Below are 19,706 nucleotides of genomic sequence, written 5' to 3'. Positions count from 1 at the left end.
GATAACAGAAGATGGGGATTTTCCATGTTCGGCTCAGCCCATGTAGACTCCACGTGCACTACTTGATGTATTTGAAACTTGCAGTAGAGTTTGTTTGCGAATCCAAGAATAAGAAATCAATTTAGCATGGTTTTGTGTTCCAGGTAGATAACAATTTCATCTTGGAAGCAGAGCGCGATCGCTTCATCGATCAGATGAAGGAAGTATTTGAGAAGGCCGAGGGCATTCTTCACGAGGAAGGGGTGGATGCACATGGCTCGAATGGTGCTGCAAATGATGGCCTAGAGCAGCAAGCTGGGACCATGATGGCTGTTGTCTCCACAGAGGTGAAAAATCAGCACTCCAGGTGTTATGTTCACAATGAAACCTGCAACTTTGGGAAGTTTGTCCTAAATTGCCTTTGGCCTCACGGACCCGTTTTTAACCTGCTTTTTGCTTGAGGGGCAGCTGCAGCGGAAGGAAGTTATCTCCGCGATGGATTTGTCGGTGTGAAAGACGTATGTTAATTGTCCTTCTGGGTTTTTATCTTTATCTTCAACAGAATGCGTCCCAGCATTCCTCTCAATATTCTGCAGCTCAGTCTTCATGCCCGCTTGCAGGTAGGGGCAATCTCTGTCACACGCGTTGCATTCATGTAGACACGTTTTGGTCTTGCTTAAGGTTTGCCCTACTTTGACGCCATGGCGGGTGGTGTTGAGCAGACGTCTATCGTTGAGACGTTTACCGACGGTTGTGCCTTTCAGTGACGAGCTCAGGCACGAGCCAGCAGGTGACCATCGTCCAGTCGGGCAGGAGGAGGTTCATCGTCAGTCCCGTGGTTGACGCCGAACCTTCCCAGGTACCCTCTACGTCACCACCTGATTCCCAGCAAGGTAACCCAAACGCTGGTTCGGCTTGTGTATTTTTGTGTACCTGTAATGTTGTTGTCCGTTTTCTTCTCCACAATATGCTTTTCTTCCAGTTCTATTTTGGATTTTAATTTTTTTTGTAATTAAAGTTTCGGTGCTTTTCCACAATTGGTGGAAAAATTCCAAGAATAACTCCATGTTTCTCTGATCGGTTATTTGTCTGTGACTTGATGGGTCCTACATCGGTACGGGATGCAAAGGACCATCGACAAACAGAGTTCCCTTCCCGGGTACGATCCCAGGCCAAAACGTCTCGTTCTTTTGAGGCCATTTCCTGTTGGACATTTGAGTTCCGGTTTCATTTCTCCAATATTTGTCTTTCAGCTTGTCCAGAATATTTATACTACCGACAGAAAAGCCAGTCGGTCTTGAAAAGGCCTTGAAAAGTCTGGCTAAAACCGAAATGATTCACAAAACCTTTCATTCATTCCACAGCTTGCTCGTCCCCTTATTCGGGTGGTGTATAGACAACAAACCGCTGCGATCCGGATGCATCACGGGCGACCTTTTATTTTTCAACTATTCAGCCTTGAAATGTCGGGCTATAACCTAAATTATCCACAATGACCATAATTTATTATGCAAATTGTTCATCCCTTTATTTGAGCGGTGTATAGGCCACATACCGCTACCACGATCAATCCCGAAAATAATTAAAATAACCCGGGTTACAAAGCAAAAACGTGTGTACTGCTTTTGTGCATATTATGTACATTGTGGTTATATTGCTCAGATAATTCCAATTGCACTGGACTGAGGCCTGAGGCCTAAGCTCCTTCACAAAATGGCGGACGTATTATTATTATTACTAGGGCATTGCCCGTACTATATCTATATCTAAAATTATATCCCCCCCCTCTATTTACATGAAATGGTTTGGTCCAAAGCGAACGGCTTGCGAGTACGGTGACAATCCCCCCCCTCTATTTACATGCAATGGTTTGGTCCAAAGCGAACGGCTTCCGGAGTTTGGTAAAGAAATCGCCATCGCGTGCACAAACGCGCAGGAAAGCGAATGAATCGCAAATTCGGTTTTATTAGTTTTAAAACATAGTTTAACGCCAACATAGTTTGCAAACGTGAAATAAATGAATACGCTCTCAAATGTGCCATCCGAGGCAGAGTGTGTCCTCCACGTTCGGCACACGCGATCGTTCGCTGCTCTCTGATTGGTTGAATCGTTTTTTGGACATAGCTCGGTAAGTAATTGTCCGATTAATATGAAACCTTGAAAAGGCACATCCTCGGGTCCCCAGCAATATACCTGGCAAGTTAAAAGTATATCGGACCCGTGGTTGTCGAGAAACAGCGGTCACAGACAAACAGACGTACAGACGTACAGAGATTACTGGAATTATAGATAGATTATTATTTTCTATGTTACAATTGTGGGTGGAGTCTGGCTCGTTGTCCAACCAATGGGGCGAATGCAGCCTGTTCTAACACAGGCTATGTGGCTATGTGGTGTAACACAGGCTATGTGGCCTCGAGAGTGCAGAGGGAGAGGCATAATATCTCTATGTAAATGTGTACCATGTAGCGCCACCTAGTGGTGTCACGGGTTAGTGTCACCCAGTGCGGTAACTCATGGTGCAACCCCCCCCCCCCCCCCATGGACCTCCTCCCGTACCAGACCATACAGAATCCTTAGTAATGTTTTTTGTACTAATGTTACTCGTAAATCGTAATTCCCGTATATCACTGAATGTAATGGCAATAGTAGTGACATAAACATAGCAAAATTAAAATTACACCTTTAAATTACAATATCGTACGCACAGCCTAAATGTATTTACATTTACATAGTTTCATGTGGTTAAAGTGAAAATTCGGTAAGAAAACAATAGAATTCGCAGTAAAACCGTTTAAGAACTACATCAAAATTATGTTGATTTTAACGTTAAACTTTATTGTTACATGAGATACATTAATGGATTAGGTTTGCATAATCAATAACGGCCCAAATAATGTAGAACTTGTTGACAAATGCATATGGAAATATACTCATAAATGAAATAATACCATAAAAATAAACAGGAACAAATACACAAGCATTTCAACACTTGGTGAACATCTCGACTAATTCAGAACTATCCTTTCCTGGCCTTCAAAGCTGCGAACTTGTGAATCGCTTCATCGAAATCAATGCCTTTCGCCAACTCACTTTCAATTGATAATTGAAACGAATTGAAGAGGTGTGACATTAACTAACCATCCGGCTGCCCCAGAATATCATCAATCCTATATAATAATACGCTTATTCTGTTAATTTCTTTGTCTGTCTATCTGACAATTTTCTCAAACTACGCTACAAATCGCGCCACCACATGATCTTGCTCCAGATCGTGAAACTTATAAAGACTTCACTAATTACAAGATGGAAATAGCTATGGGGCCTAATGTTGCCGGTGTGTACGTCACAAAAATCAATATGTAAAGTGCTGTTAAGAAAAACAAGGTGTGAACCACCATTAAAACTTCATTCCCACAGCTGCTACACTGTCATAACCTTTAGCATGGCAAAACCGAAATGAAAGGTTTGCTTGGTTATGAAAACTCATTGGTGGGCAGTCATTACAGTAATATTTCTTAGATTATATGAATACTAACAACAAAATTGTTTTGTAAAATATTTCTACATTGAGTTACAACATTATTAGTTACAACATTATTAGTAACTGAGCGGAAGCCAAAAGCCTTTTTTATTTTCTCCTTCTTCTCCTTTAATTATTACTTCATTCTCAAAAAAGTTATTGATATAGGTTCACAAATACTAATTACCACAATATTGTAGCTAAAACACCAGAAAATTTGACAAAAGCAGCGACTATAAAAACACCAGCGGCAACGAAAACAGCGCGTGCTTGGAGCGCGTGTAGACGAAACCACGTGATTCAAAGCGTCATTGTAATTGGGTAATAATGACCGCTCTGACCGGAGCGCATTAGAAGGTTCAAAAAGTAAATTAGCATAGAGTTTTAGCCTTGTAGGTATATCGATACATGTAAGCTGGGCTTACGGAAAATGTTTTTGTTGTTATAACTAACTACAGGGATATTGTTATAAAAATTAATAAATTTCTGCTGAAGCACTGCAAAAATTTGGTGTCACCCCCCCTCTGGTAGTGTCACCCGGTGCGGTCCGCGCCCCCGTAGTGACGCCAGTGGCGCCACCTGGTTGTAGTGGCGGCAGAGGATATTACAATTTTCTTTTTTACTTGGCAACGCTGAGGTTAAAGCACTCTTCGCACGGGTGAATTAATTTTGGCAAACGGGATGATTAATCGGTCCGTCACCGAAGTGACGGGTCGGCTCTGCTAGTTAGATAATAAACATGCCTAACCTGGATTTTGGCACAGGCCTTCATAGGGAAGAATGTGGAAAAAATTCGGTTCCTGTTCATACGTGTCATCAAACATGATGTCCTCACCGAAATGATTTTGATTTTATTTGTTATCTCAAGAATGTAACGTCGTAGCTGAAATTGCTGACATTTGCAGCAGAGAATCCAAAATAGCCAGTTGGATATTGCTCATCTGCAGCATGTGAGGTGATCTTATGATCCGTTTCTCTGGAATGCCCCATCTTGGATAATTGTTGCTCCAAGACATTTGTAAGTACCGTTTGAGACTTACAATTGCTTGCTCTCGATAGGTGACGTCAAAATTGACATCAGAAATAATACCTGCTGTACAAACTCGATATTTTGTAGAGGGTCTGGATTACGGAAATGTGGGTGCCATTTCACTGGCATCGTGAACGTCAGAGGATCTCGGATGCAGGAGTCTCACTAGTCAATGTATGACTGACCGTTGTGTGAAATGCTGTCGACGTTGTGTGAAATAAACGGTTCCTTGTGACTTGCAGATGAACTGGGTCCGCAGTACGACTTGTCCCTGTCTGGCTCGACTGGTGATCTCCAGGCTGCTTTCGATCATGCTCTGAAGCAGCAGCACTCGCCAACGGCCCAGCAAAGTATAAACAACGGCCTTCCGTTTGATGAGCCTAAACCCTCGGATCCAGGTGCTCTCGATGCCACTGCGCAGCTTGGCTCTGCTGAATCGGTGGCCGGTGATCAGGTCCGACAAGACGTGCATGTACCAGAAACATCTGGATCGCTTCCGGGTGTTCCGCTTGAAGGTGTCTCGTCTTCTGTGCCTGTTGCGACATCCGTGGAAACCTCCGGCGTAGGAGTTCCCTCTGAGAACTCCAAGTCAGTGCAAGGTCGTTTTGTCCACCACAGTGGTTTGATATCTGACGATGTGGCGTTGCGTCACGCAGTCCCAGGTGGTGTCTCAGATGTGCATGAGCCTCAGATCTACCGATCGGCACCTAAAGTGGTGCCTATGGTTGAAACGCAACAACAAAGTTCTGCTTTCCCTGTCGCTCCAGATTCTGTAACATTGCAGCCAACTCTAGTTCCACAGCCACAGGCCACTCAGAACATGACAATCCACGATAGTGTGCTGTCGACACCACAGGCTTCTACTGTTGTGGCACAACAGCAACCATTTCAGACACCACAACAAACCCATCCACAGGACAATTTGTCAACCCATTCCCAATCTCACCAGCTTCAGCCACAACAACAAAAAATTCCACAGCAACCGCCATCGACACAGCAACATCATTCCAAGCAACCCCAGCCGGCCGTTCCTTTTGCGTACGAGTCCGACTCGGACATGGTCCACCGCCATTCGGGGGCTGAGGACTTGAAAACTCTGAGCCAGAAGTTGCGTACGCTGTTCAATGAGCCTCCGGGCGTCGGAGTGCTATGCGCCTCGGATCCGGCCAATAAAGAGCCTGCTGTTGGGGTGGCGGTGACAACTGACCCAGCACAGATCATCTCGCCCAATAAGAACCTGGCCTTTGTGCCCTCGACGAGCGTGCCGGTCAGCACGGCAATTCCGGTGACGAACCAGACCCTATACTCGCAGGTGGTGAAGGGTCCTACTGCCGGCATGGCTTTGGGGCCGGTCCAAGCAGCGGCCCAGGTGGCTGTGACTCAACACGGTGGTGCAAATGGGTCCACTGCCAAACCTCCCAACAGGCTTCCGGTAAGGGAAAGTGAAGGTGCATGTGTCTGTGTGCGCGTGTGCCTGTGCGTGTCTGTGTGTCAGTCTTTGTGTCTGTGTGTGCCCGTGCGCGCTTGTGCCCGTGTGCGTGTGTCCGTCCATCCTCATTGTACCACGTTTTATTGTTGTGCCTTGGTGACTTGTCCAATCATGTTTCTTATTCTGAACGTGGAGATGCAGAAACATCTTTTTAATTATTGTTTATCTGTGAGGGATGGGTAGACACTGGTGTAGTTGGAGTACACAAAAATATATGACTTTGTTTATCAGTGGGGTGGGTGGTAGTGGCGGACTTGCAAGTAAAATGGGATACGTACCTGAGCTGAACACTGCAAAGTACAATACACTGCTATGCAAATGTCTTCGGCCATCTTGAAAATAAACTTTTTTTTCTTTTTTTTTTGTTACCTTGGCATATTTTGATAATCGGGCGTTCCAATGATCATGTTTTATTGAAGAAACAAAAATGTATTGTATTTTGTATAATAATGAATGAAATTTCAATATTTGGTTTTGGTGTCAATCCCTGACGTTCGACTGAAGGTGGCACAGGAATGTGTAATTTATTGGTTCATCGTTTGCCATTCACCGTTTTTATACCCAAGTCATTCACGAACCGGCTGTCCATCCCTGAAGTCAAAATTTAATACTTGCATTGTTTACTAACTGGTAACTGGTATCCCCACCCAGGTCGTACTATCCTCTTCAACTTATAAATACCACACCATGCTGCATGCATGTTTGATGTAGTTTTTGTTAACGGCCTTGTAGCATACCTGCCTGCTTACCTTTCACCAAGCCCAGGTCTGCTTGGACCAGGGCGGGATTATACGTTCGTTATTATTATTATTGCCAAATGGTACTAATATTATTATTGATTTTAATATTAGTATAAATAAATGCTTTGTTTCAATGTTGTTATTGTTTTTGTTTATTTTCTAGTCGGAATGCCATGCCATTGAAAGACCTATTAAACTGCTCAATACACCTTAACATGGCACATGTTTAGAAACATGGGAATTCTTCCGGATTCTTTGTAGTTAAATAGCCGAATCATCTCAGGAGATCAAAACTAAATCTATTCTTATTTTGAACAGCTTCCAGGGCTCTGCTGCTGAGTCCGCTGGGGAAGCTTAGAGCTTTTTCATATGACCCCCAATAGGAATTCCAGACTATGCCAGTGCCTGCAGGGGACACTATTTTGGCCACCCTGAGTGCCACTAACCATCACTGCGCCACTGCGTCTATGAAAAGACCATGGACGCCGTCTACAACACTCACCTCTGGCCGGATACTCTCACGCAATGTCGGTTTACTGTCGCAATGTCGGTTTACTGTACATGTGAGAAGACCGAAGCAGATGGGGAACTGTGCTGATAGCCGCGCAACGGATGCTAATTGGCCTAGCGAACCAACATTACACACTGCACCCTATCACCTATCATAAATCAATGCTTGGGCTAATTAGCCCCATCAGCGCAATGTCGCAACCAAACCTGAACAGGGTAGGTCGAGACACGGTTCTTTATACCCACAGGTTTAATAAAAGCAAGCAAGGAGAAAATGGCTAGAGAATAGCAATTTTGATTCAAGCAAGAAATGGCGGGGAAAACGAGCAGTTATTGTGTAGGCAAGAAATGGCGGGAAAACCGAGCTGTTATTATGCAGGCAAGAAATGGCGGGAAAAACTAGCAATAACAATACAGGCAATACATACAAATGTTGCAGGCACGTATACATTTCCCCAAATTACCCCTACACTACAAACCCGCCCTCCGAAACTTAATCAAGGACTTTGCACTGTAACGTGTGTGGTGCCAACCATGCACCCAAAGAAGTGAGATGGGGGAGGGGTTAGGAGAAGTGCTGAGAAAGAAAGTGGGGGTACTTTTTATTATTTTTTATTTTGTTTTTGTATATTTGGTCTTTTGAACATGTAGAACATTTCATAAAGGGAGCAGGAGACAAGAGGGGGAGAGAAGTACAACAACAGTAGAGAACAGGGACACCGGGGGATGTGTGGATAAGAGAGGGCTGTGGCGCGGTACACGAGATAAACAAGATTGACACTACAAGGACTTTTAGGAAAGAAAACGGAATTTGAAAGAGGTGAATTTGGGGTGTATTAACGTGGGTAGAAAACATCAAGGTTTTGGATGGGGGAAGATCACTTAAGTTTCTTTGGCCTTCCAATCCGTTTTCTATGTTAAACTTCCCCGGCGTCATTACGCTTCTTGTATTGTTGCTTGAATTCCACATCTGGAAACACCTGTTTTTTGGGACATTTCCCTCTGGGAATTGCCTATTTGGTGTAAAAACTATCTCGTCGAGTTTGATATCTTGGGCACAGTTTGGATTTATATCCCCAGGATACAAATCGGTGAAAAAGAGCATATTATTGCATCATAGAATTGTTATCCGGGATTATTTGCACCTGAAGAGAAAGGAAAAAGGAGCAAAATCAAACGACGAATTAATCTTCTTATAATTCACCAAATGTCCGTCCGTCCGCCTGTCCGTTCGAAGGTACCGCCAAAACGGCTGAATCGATCGCAACGATATTTTGGGTGGGTAATCCGAGGACCCCCTGGAGTAAAAATAGGCTGTATTGCTTTTCCAAGTTTTCCATTTTTCTAGTTTTTCCAAACAAGATGGAAAAATATTTACCGATATGAACAGTGATGTGGCTTTTGTTGAAATTTTATGTACCAGGAGAGAGTCGATCGCCTCCTGACGAACTCTTCCTATATAAACGTGCGGCTCCGAAGTAACACGGCAGCGTGTGCAAAGCGACTGAGAAACGGGTGTAACGGCCGCTTCCGTGTTACAGATTCGGCGCGCACTCTTCACACTTAAACGTGCGACTGAGAAAGACGTGTGGCAGCCGCTTCCGTTTTGCAGAATTCAATCTTTTTTCAAAATGGGCGCCATGTACTGTTTAGATTTTGATGATTTGCGTGTGATATGATTCAGCGGATGTTTATATGAATCTTTTAAAATATAAAAAGCCTTCAATTTCTGATATTTTGCCTTTTCATTTGGGCTTCCCAATTGAAGCCCCGCCCGTAGGGCTAGTTGTACAAGTTTCAGAACTCGAGGAAGAACGTTCCAATGGATTTTCTCCAGAAATAGCAGGAAAGCATCCGAAGCGGATACCTGCTGTTTTGTATGAAAATGATTATCATGCCAAATATTAAAATTTAATTCATTAATATCGTAAAATAAAATTCGTTTTTGTTTCTTTAATAAAACGTGATCATTATAAACGTCTTTTATTTGTCGAAATGTGCCGAGGTTACTATGGAAATGTTCATTTTCCAGGTGGTGTAAGGCTTTTTCATTGGACTGCATTTCTGCCTCAACCATCGATCCGTGTTTTGTTATTTATCGATTAATACAGCAATAAAGTTTGCAAATAATGAAGCATTTTTCCAAATGATCGTCTGAGGTTTAATGTTCTCGTTGCCGCGTTTGTGCTCGGGTTTCAGGTGCAGCTGCAGAGTGTCGGGTCTCTGGATATACAACAAGTCAAGCAGGTTCCGCCATCTCCGACGGCTGGTAACGCCGGCACCGTCCCCTCCCAGGTACTTGTGATGAACCCAGGGCCGTTCCACCTGCTCGTTTAATGTCCTCTGCGGAGGGGAAAAGGAAAAGGTTATTTCGCCGTTCGTATAAACGGAGTAAAAAACGTAGCCATGGGCGCTTTGTGAGTAACTTCGAGCTCTGAATGAAATGTCTTGTTTAACCTGAGATCTTCATCTTTTCGTTTTTTACCTGTAAAAAGGCTCACGTCGAGACACCTTTGAAAAGGAGTTGCAGTTTTGATATGGCCCAGCACCCTTCAGCACCTATCTACACACAGGTTAGGGGGCCATAAACTTCGGTCGAGGCTCTTCTGGGTAATTAAGGGAAACGTACCGGATGTTGGGTTTTTTTCTTTCTTTTTTTTCTTTCTTTTTTTTCTTTCTTTTTTTTCTTTCTTTTTTTAAGCGTTTCTCCGCGACGTGTGCACTCAGTCCAACATCACGGATCCCGGGAAGCAGTCCGTTTGGATTGGACCCAACGTGACCAGCACCCTTCCTGCCGTGACCGTCGCGCCAACAGTTGCAACCGCTGTGGAGGCTTCTCGGAGTGAGTCACGTGCTCTCGCTTTGTCAACGGAATATTTTGTTTTTGTTGTCGTTGACCATTTAAAGAATCTCAAGAGACTAAATCCAAGTCCAAACGGTTTCTGCTTTGAGTACAAATAGTTTGTACCTCTCTAATACTTGCATTATTACTGATATCAAGTTGTGCTTTATTATCTTGCCAAAACGAAGTTTTTGCAAGATGTATTAGTCAGCTTGTATGTTTGTTTTTTTGTTTGTTTTTTTTTTTGTTTTTTTGTTTGTGGTTAATCATTTTTTTTCCACGTTTAGATCACTCTGTAGACCACAGTTATTATTGGAAACTCCTGTAACTTCGCATATCAGAGTCCTATAGAGATACCCTTCAGCACACAAAATTTTGAAGGTCAAGGTCAAAGGTCAAGGTCACTTTGTGGTCAATCATGGAGGTCGACGAAACCCTTATTTTTTGAGTAACTTTGATCGGATCGTCTCCAAACTTGGTGGGTATCTAGTATATGGTCCCGCGCTCAGCTGATTAGTTTTTGGTGGCGATCGGCCTTGACCTTCCAAGGTCAAAGGTCAAGGTCACTTTGCGGTCAATCATGGAGGTCAACGAAACCCTTATTTTTTGAGTAACTTTGATCGGATCGTCTCCAAACTTGGTGGGTATCTAGCATATGGTCCGGCGCTCAGCTGATTAGTTTTTGGTGGCGATCGGCCTTGACCTTCATTTTGTTTTTTTGTTTGTGGTTAATCATTTTTTTTTCACGTTTAGATCACTCTGTAGACCACAGTTATTATTGGAAACTCCTGTAACTTCGCATATCAGAGTCCTATAGAGATACCCTTCAGCACACAAAATTTTGAAGGTCAAGGTCAAAGGTCAAGGTCACTTTGCGGTCAATCATGGAGGTCAACGAAACCCTTATTTTTTGAGTAACTTTGATCGGATCGTCTCCAAACTTGGTGGGTATCTAGTATATGGTCAGGCGCTCAGCTGATTAGTTTTTGGTGGCGATCGGCCTTGACCTTCATGGTTAGCGCTGGAGGTCGAAAATTATTGACCCCAAGGTCAAATTTTGAAATCGTAGGTACCATATCGAGTAATACCTCATATGAATGCCCTTGATGAGTGCTTCCCAGATCTGTAAACAGTTTGACGCTATGACGTCATTTGATGACGTCATGACGAAAAAACGGAATTTTCATGAAAAAATTATTTCCTCAGTTCTCATCAAAATCTTTCAATATTTCATGTGCGTTGGTCATGAAGACATACTATTCACCATACGAAATTATTAAGGTCAAGGTCAAATGGCAAGATACGGTTCACCCTGTGGGTGACATATGTTCATTATTTATGTTGAATTTATTATCTTGCCAAAACGAAGTTTTTGCAAGATGTATTAGTCAGCTTGTATGTTTGTTTTTTTGTTTGTTTTTTTTTTTGTTTTTTTGTTTGTGGTTAATCATTTTTTTTCCACGTTTAGATCACTCTGTAGACCACAGTTATTATTGGAAACTCCTGTAACTTCGCATATCAGAGTCCTATAGAGATACCCTTCAGCACCCAAAATTTTGAAGGTCAAGGTCAAAGGTCAAGGTCACTTTGTGGTCAATCATGGAGGTCGACGAAACCCTTATTTTTTGAGTAACTTTGATCGGATCGTCTCCAAACTTCATGGGAATCTAGTATATGGTCCGGCGCTCAGCTGATTAGTTTTTGGTGGCGATCGGCCTTGACCTTCATGGTTAGCGCTGGAGGTCGAAAATTATTGACCCCAAGGTCAAATGTTGAAATCGTTATTTTTTGAGTAACTTTGATCGGATCGTCTCCAAACTTCATGGGAATCTAGTATATGGTCCGGCGCTCAGCTGATTAGTTTTTGGTGGCGATCGGCCTTGACCTTCATGGTTAGCGCTGGAGGTCGAAAATTATTGACCCCAAGGTCAAATTTTGAAATCGTAGGTACCATATCGAGTAATACCTCATATGAATGCCCTTGATGAGTGCTTCCCAGATCTGTAAACAGTTTGACGCTATGACGTCATTTGATGACGTCATGACGAAAAAACGGAATTTTCATGAAAAAATTATTTCCTCAGTTCTCATCAAAATCTTTCAATATCTCGTGGGCAGACATTCCTCAAAGAGTCGCTTCTAGTGGATAGCAGTTCTGTTCACCTCAGTGTGACCTGAAGCAAGTCACTCATGTTCACATTTTGGCAAGATACGGTTCACCCTGTGGGTGACATAGGTTTATTTATTTATTTTTCCTGCAAGTTGTTGGATGACGTCATGTTGAGGTGTGACTATGCTTTCCTAAAGGTGGCGGTGGGGAGGTCGGAACGAGTCAAACCGTCGTTTCCGAGTGTCCAGACGTACAGCCCGGACCAAGCCCGGCTTTGCCAACCATCGACTCGGTGAGAACAAGGTGTCACATGGCAAGCGGGAAGAGGCTTTGCAACCGCCATTTTCATCTTTAGACCATGCAGAGATCGTTTTATTCAAACTTGTGAACTTTACCTGGGGTCGGATATGTTGGAGAGTGCCAGTTCTGCTGTATCGTGTCCGTGTCCACTGAAGTTTACATAAGATGTCCACTTGTATGTGCAAATGGACCCATCTGTAGTTATACAATCATACAATTTACGTCATTGCTTTGTCTGAATGTTGTTTTGCAGAATGTTGAAATCGGAAATACCAAACCGACTGTCGAAGCCCAAAATAACGGGAATACTGCAGCGATTCTCCCAAGCGTTTCCTCCCAGACCAATCCGATTGTGACCATACGTGGACGCTTCCAAATCACGACGACTCCCGAGCTGCCCAATTTGGTGCCACCTGCAATCGACGAAACCAACCAGCCGAGCACAGGCCTCGTTTCTGAACCGGCAGTTCCTCCAGACGTGCAACCTCCTTGTCCTCCTGGTGGCATCGTTGAACAGTGCTCGTCTTCTGCTCAGGTACAGGATGAGGTGGTTTGTAGTACCGAAAGCTCCTCCAGCCAGTCTCCGGTCATTCCAGGCAGCCCGCTGTTAAGCTCTCAAGCATCCCGCCGAGGCTTGGAGGCCTCAAAGGCGTCCGAGGTGGAGAGCCGTGATGAACCGCCCGACTCCGTCTCGGCAGGTTCCACCATCGAACGGACGTTGCTCTCGAAACGACCAAGTACCGAGACGGTTTGTTCTCATACGGATATCCTTGCGGATGACCAGGCCTCGTGGGGAAGCTTTTCCTCCGAAATAGGAACGAGGCCCAATATGGACGAGCCTGGATGCATCAGGACGCCGGAGCCGTACAACCACTCGCCTTCGTCATGTGTGAGCAGTGACGACTCTGATGATCTCGAAGAGGAAAACGAACTCAAGAAGCAACTTAATAAACTCCGGGAAAAGTGCGTTGCTTTCGAAACTATTTGCTCACTCTCTTGGAAATCGCCCTAAATTGTTTTGTGTTGTCATGAAAATACAGTTGTCGTGTGGGATCCTCGATCTACGAGAACCTGGCTGTGTGATGTGGGTTGTTTACCATTCAGATTGGTGTTGAATCAATACTTTGGCCACTTTATTGGCCATTTATTGGCCATTGGCCTTTATTTTGGCCATTTGGCTTTATATTAGTCCCTTGATAACGGCTCGAACCGCGGATTGCTAAACCGCTTGGCAAATACCATCTTGTCCGTGGTTCAAGCGGTACTTGTCTCCCTGTTTTGCGGAGGGATTGGTGAAGGTATTCAGGAGAACACCTTGACCAATAACCCTGATCAATCCCACCCCGCAAAAGAGCGTTACAAGTACCAGGACCGGTCGGACGGCCAGCTTAACAGGACAAGGGGATTAACCCCCCCCTTGCTAACGGGAGTGCCGTCCCCCGGATCCGTAACAATTGGTAACAAACAAACAGGTGGCTCTGTCATTAAGAGATTTTAAAAGATGTTTTTATTATTAAATTATGCTGCTCACTCCTATCGTAGACCCGTTTCCTAAGCAGCCCTCTTTGGTTCCCTCCTCAGACACATGGCCGAGCAGGCCGAACTTCAGGCTCGGCAGCGCAAGGAGAAAGAAGAATTGTACCTTCGGATGGGCAAGCAGCCACCAGCATGTTTGCAGCAGTCGAACCCTCCCTCCGGGAGGCGGCGGCGCATCAGCAAAAGCCGCAACAAGAGCGGCAGCAGCAAGCATGGTGGAACGGCAGACGCGGTCCCACTGAAACCAACGGTCTTGTTCCCCGGTGAGGATGCTCGGGCTGCTCCTCGTGTATGGGTTGCCCGGAGACGATCGCTTGTGCATTGAATGTCAAATTTTCTTTAATCGAGGAAACTTCCACTTTAAGGGGGTCGATTAAAATTATGGCGGCTGACTGCCTCGTGAAAGTAGTCGATGGAAACTGTTTCTTTTCAGCGAGTCTAATGGAGCGATTGCATAAGATTAGAAATACTCATGGCGGTGTCCACAAATAGGTTTTGGGAATGAGGGAATGGGCCGTGTTGCCAGGGTTGGCATTTTGCTCGTCTTCAAGCTTGCATTGCACATCATTCATATGTAAAACTTTTCTCGCTCAGTCGTGTCCCTCACAGACGCAGCGGATAAGGACCCGTCTGCGTTACAATGCTCTGAAACGATATCCCAGTCCGTGTGTATCTGCACGAGTCAAGCCAATCTGAGCAGCTCGCTCACCACCGCCATGATTAAACCTCTGGTACACGAAAGCTTTTACTCGGGGTTTGTCAGCGATGGAGCTCTTGCCCAAGGTGTGACCACCAGCCAAAACTTGGGAACGTTCTTGGAACCATTTTGTTGCTTTTATTATTTCTCTTTTGTTAAATAGGAAAAGTATTCGGTTGCTATTTAATTTGACACTTTTTAGTGAAATTGAATGAGATGTTGAGTGAACTGTTCCGTTAAAATTAAAACTTAACTCTAATTAAAAACGAGAAGAACATGTTTGATTTATCCGCCGTGAATAATGGAAAAGTGCTGACATTTTGGACCATTACCTTTGGTCACAGACGCACACACACATGGAGACACATTGAGACACACATGGAGAGACACATACACGCGCACACAGACACGCACCCACAGGCACGCACCCACAGGCGCGCACACGCAGACACGCACACGCAGCCATGCATGCGCAGCCATGCACGCGCAGCCACGCACGCACACACAGAGACACACACACAGACACAGACAGACACACACAGACATGGGAGTGAAGACTTCCCATCTCTTTTGGGTTGACAAAGGCTAAGGCCTGAAGCCTCGACACGTTTTCATCATACAGGGCGGATAAATAAACCGTTTACTTCCTTTTATTCTGCTGTGCCGCCCGTGCACACCACTAGTTCTGCTCTTGAATTAGAAACTCCATATTTATCATCTTTAATTGCCATTAAATGCTCTGTTTGCACGTAATGTTCTTTTTCGTTGTTCCCTCATTATTTATGTATTGGCTTTTCAGGCCAAAAACTTTCCCCTCTTTGTATCTGTTATTTTTATTCATATATTTATAACCCTTTAACCAATGAGGTATCTAATGAGTATTTTCAACCTACCTTTTCCAGGAAAGGCGAAGCGTCTATGCAATGGGAAAGATCAAAGTAAATGTTCCTTGAATCTATTTTTTCCGGCTTCTTGTGACTTGCTCCGTTAGTGTCGCTAACAAAACGGGATTGTATCGGCCATCCCTTGCTTTGTTTAACACTCATGCGAGGGAGTTGCTCAGGAATTTGTTCGTCACTCAAATCATGCATGCGCACCTGCGCTTTGTTCGACATGTGCCGGACATAACGACTTTATAACCAACAGCATCGTTTTGCTCGGAGCGGTGCGCATGCATGACGTGCTTGGTGGTCGACGAAAGCCGACACGTGTGCTCGCACCTTGCATGCTCGCGACACGCTACCTCAACACATTGCTGCAACTCATCGTCGCTATGGCTGGAAGCTTTGCTAAACCCCACAACACTAAGATTTATTAACCTGTCGAATTGTCAAGTCGTCGCGCTTCCTGATTGAGTACTTTGTGCGTTTAAAACGAATAAATGGTTATTGGCAATTGGTGTAAAGACTGGTTTACCATGTTTTTTTTGGTTTTTTTTTCATAGGTTTACAGGAAAAGCATCTTGACTTTCTTTCTTGGCGTGCAGGGCTCGGGGAAACTGTATCCCCGGTACAGAGTACCCAGGCCTTGGCCAAGAAGGCCACCTTCACCGACGAGTGGCACAAGTTGGTTGATAATTTAGCTCCGACCGTGGTGAGCAACACAGGCCAAAGCAAGCTGAGCCTTAACCAGATAAAGCAGAACATGCAGAGGCAGGAACTGGAGCCTGCACCATCACGGCCGAGTGTGACGGATGTAAGTTAAATTTAAAAATGAAGCCAATTTTGGGGTTTGAGGGGATTTTTTTCAATTTCGAACATTGGTCGAGAACTATGAAACGGGTATATATTTGGAATTTCCAATTGCCATAATTTGTGGTTTAATTTGTTGTAACTTTGTAACTTTATGTCAGTTCCCATCGGTTGGATAAATAGAGCACGGATAAATCCCCATCGGTTGGCATCTATGGGGAGGAGGAAATTCCTTTTGAGGAAATGCCCCGAGTACGGTGAGCAAAGCGCCATTGTTCTGACGTCACTGGTACCAGGAAGTGACGATAGTGACGGCACTTGCCGTGTGTGTGTGTGTGTGTGTGTGTGTGTGTGTGTGTGTGTGTGTGTGTGTGTGTGTGTGTGTGTGTGTGTGTGTGTTCTCTATTATGAGCCTTTAGCCCCTGTATTAAAAGAAAAAAACTTTGCACTTCAACTGCAATTTGTAAAATGTACTTCCTCATGAACAACAAAATGTACAGTGCATTCAGAAAGTATTCAGACCCCTTCACTTTTTTCACATTTTGTTATGTTGCAGCCTTATGCTGAAATCGTTTAAATTCATTTTTTCCCTCATCAATCTACACTCAATACCCCATAATGACAAAGAGAAAACAGGATTTTAGAAAGTTTTGCAAATTTATTAAAAAGAAAAAACTGAAATATCACATTGACATAAGTATTCAGACCCTTTGCTATGACACTTGAAATTTAGCTCAGGTGCCTCCCATTTCTCTTGATCATCTTTGAGATGTTTCTACACCTTGATTGGAGTCCACCTGTGGTAAATTGAATTGATTGGACATGATTTGGAAAGGCACACACCTGTCTATATAAGGTCTCACAGCTGACAATGCATATCAGAGCAAAAACCCCAAGCCATGAGGTCGAAGGAACTGCCTGCAGAGCTCAGAGACAGGATTGTGTCGAGGCACAGATCTGGGGAAGCTTACAAGAACATTTCTGCTGCATTGAAGGTTCCCAAGAGCACAGTGGCCTCCATAATTCTTAAATGGAAGAAGTTTGGAACAACGAGGACTCTTCCTAGAGCTGGCCGCCCAGCCAAACTGAGCAATCGGGGGAGAAGGGCCTTGGTAAGAGAGGTGACCAAGAACCCGATGGTCACTCTGGCTGAGCTCCAGAGATCCTGTGTGGAGATGGGAGAAACTTCCAGAAGGACAACCATCACTGCAACACTCCACCGATCTGGGCTTTATGGCAGAGTGGCCAGACGGAAGCCTCTCCTCAGTGAAAGATGCATGAAAGCCCGCTTGGAGTTTGTAAAAAAGCACCTAAAGGATTCTCAGACTGTGAGAAACAAGATTCTGTGGTCTGATGAAACCAAGATTGAACTGTTTGGCCTCAATTCTAGGCGTCATGTCTGGAGGAAACCAGGCACCGCTCATCACCTGCCCAATACCATCCCAACGGTGAAGCATGGTAGTGGCAGCATCATGCTGTGCGGGTGTTTTCAGGAGCAGGGACTGTGGGGTCTGGTCCGGGTTTAGGGAACAATGAACGGAGCAAAGTACAGAGATATCCTCAATGAAAACCTGAAACGGAGCGCTCAGGACCTCAGACTGGGCCGAAGGTTCACCTTCCAACAGGACAATGACCCGAAGCACACAGCCAAGACAACGCAGGAGTGGCTTCGGGACAACTCTGTGAAGGTCCTTGAGTGGCCCAGCCAGAGCCCTGACTTGAACCCAATCGAACATCTCTGGAGAGACCTGAAAATGGCTGTCCACCAACGGTCCCCATCCAACCTGACAGAGCTGGAGAAGAATGGCAGAAAATCGCCAAATCCAGGTGTGCAAAGCTTGTCGCATTATACCCAAGAAGACTCGAGGCTGTAATCGCTGCCAAAGGTGCTTCAACTAAGTACTGAGTTGAGGGTCTGAATACTTATGTCAATGTGATATTTCAGTTTTTTCTTTTTAATAAATTTGCAAAACTTTCTAAAATCCTGTTTTCTCTTAGTCATTATGGGGTATTGAGTGTAGATTGATGAGTGAAAAAATGAATTTAAACGATTTCAGCATAAGGCTGCAACATAACAAAATGTGAAAAAAGTGAAGGGGTCTGAATACTTTCTGAATGCACTGTCGTGATTCGTTTTATTAAGGTTAGCTTGGGAGTAGCTTGGGAGTCTTCTTAGTGGTGCTCCCAGGTCCACCCGATTAAGCATTTGGAACATAATTCCTTTGTCTTCTGAGGCTGTAGTGGTTTTTAGTTTTAATATTTTTTGTTCTACCGTAAAAAGTGACCAAAGGGAAATTCTTCTGGAGGCTCCATTCCCGAATATTTGTTTTTTTTTTGTTAAATATTATTGTTATTATTTATTTATTACTGTTCCCCCCCCCCCCCCCCCCCCCCCAAGTCCAATGTTTGCAGAGTGTTGATTAAGCATTACTTGCCCATCTGTCATTGGATCGGTACTCGGTACATCCCCCCGACGGGGAGCCTCGTGAGCGGCGGCGCACTCCTGGGTCCCCCCAACTTCGCATTTGGCACATAGTTCCTTTGTCTTCTGGGGCTGTAGTGGTTTTTAGTTTTAATATTTTTTGTTTTACCTTAGGCTTAGAGTGACCAAAGTGAAATCCTCCTGGAAACTCCATTCCCGAATATATATATTTTTGGTTCATTATTATTATTATTATTATTTATTTCTTTAAATTTTTTTTTTTTTTTTTTTTTTTTAAAGTCCAATGCTTGGTGCAGAGTATTGATTAAGCATTACTTCGCCATCTGTCATTGGATGACTAGTAATTAATTAATTAAAGCGAATGTTGCATGGCCAAAGATGTTACATCATCGCACAAGTTTTATGATGCTTTGCTGTTTTCAGGGGACAGTGGCCGCTCAGCTATCTGGGAGAGGGTACCCGCTCCCCACGTGGGTGCCTGCAGGATCTCAGCCGACCGCAGCAAAGCCTTCCGCACCAATACGTCCAACCGTCCCTTCACCTTACTTGCTTTATGGGGGCCTGCCCCCACCTACTGCCACCACTTCTACGGTATCCGCATCGAGCTATCAGATACAGAGGCCGATCTCCTCCACACTGCCTGTGACCGTCGCGACCACGACGGTTCCTCATCCCGCGCTGCCGCAATTTCATCCCGGCCAAGGCGTCGCCCCCCAGACGCAGGCGAAACCCGGCGCTTGTGTCGGAACGATCGTGCAATGTGGCTCGGCGGTGCCGAAGACCTCCTGAGCGTTATGCAGAGCGACACGTTTGCCG

General features: G+C 44.6%; 1 protein-coding gene across 6 annotated transcripts in view; it reads left to right on the top strand.

The window, feature by feature from the left end:
* Positions 1-19,706, top strand: part of LOC137416052 (uncharacterized) — a 97,704-nt gene that overhangs the window by 77,397 nt on the left and 601 nt on the right. The window contains exons 15-28 of one of the 6 annotated variants that reach the window (XM_078770476.1): positions 144-326; positions 542-599; positions 744-872; positions 4,775-5,964; positions 9,471-9,566; positions 9,767-9,844; positions 9,999-10,113; positions 12,421-12,515; positions 12,777-13,486; positions 14,105-14,322; positions 14,654-14,842; positions 15,659-15,694; positions 16,243-16,451; positions 19,314-19,706. The exon at positions 19,314-19,706 is cut by the window's right edge and continues 123 nt beyond it. In XM_078770476.1, the coding sequence (XP_078626602.1) occupies positions 144-326; positions 542-599; positions 744-872; positions 4,775-5,964; positions 9,471-9,566; positions 9,767-9,844; positions 9,999-10,113; positions 12,421-12,515; positions 12,777-13,486; positions 14,105-14,322; positions 14,654-14,842; positions 15,659-15,694; positions 16,243-16,451; positions 19,314-19,679 (3,672 nt within the window). In that variant the 3' untranslated portion in view covers positions 19,680-19,706. Of the gene's footprint in view, positions 1-143; positions 327-541; positions 600-743; positions 873-4,774; positions 5,965-9,470; positions 9,567-9,766; positions 9,845-9,998; positions 10,114-12,420; positions 12,516-12,776; positions 13,487-14,104; positions 14,323-14,653; positions 14,843-15,658; positions 15,695-16,200; positions 16,452-19,313 lie in introns of all 6 variants that reach the window. The other 5 variants (XM_078770475.1, XM_078770479.1, XM_078770478.1 and 2 more) reach the window with 5 other exon arrangements.

Source organism: Myxine glutinosa, chromosome 1, assembly GCF_964187855.1.
Source record: "Myxine glutinosa chromosome 1, kmMyxGlut1.1, whole genome shotgun sequence".
Taxonomy (NCBI): Eukaryota; Metazoa; Chordata; class Myxini; order Myxiniformes; family Myxinidae; genus Myxine; species Myxine glutinosa.
This window is presented reverse-complemented; position numbering and strand designations above follow the sequence as displayed.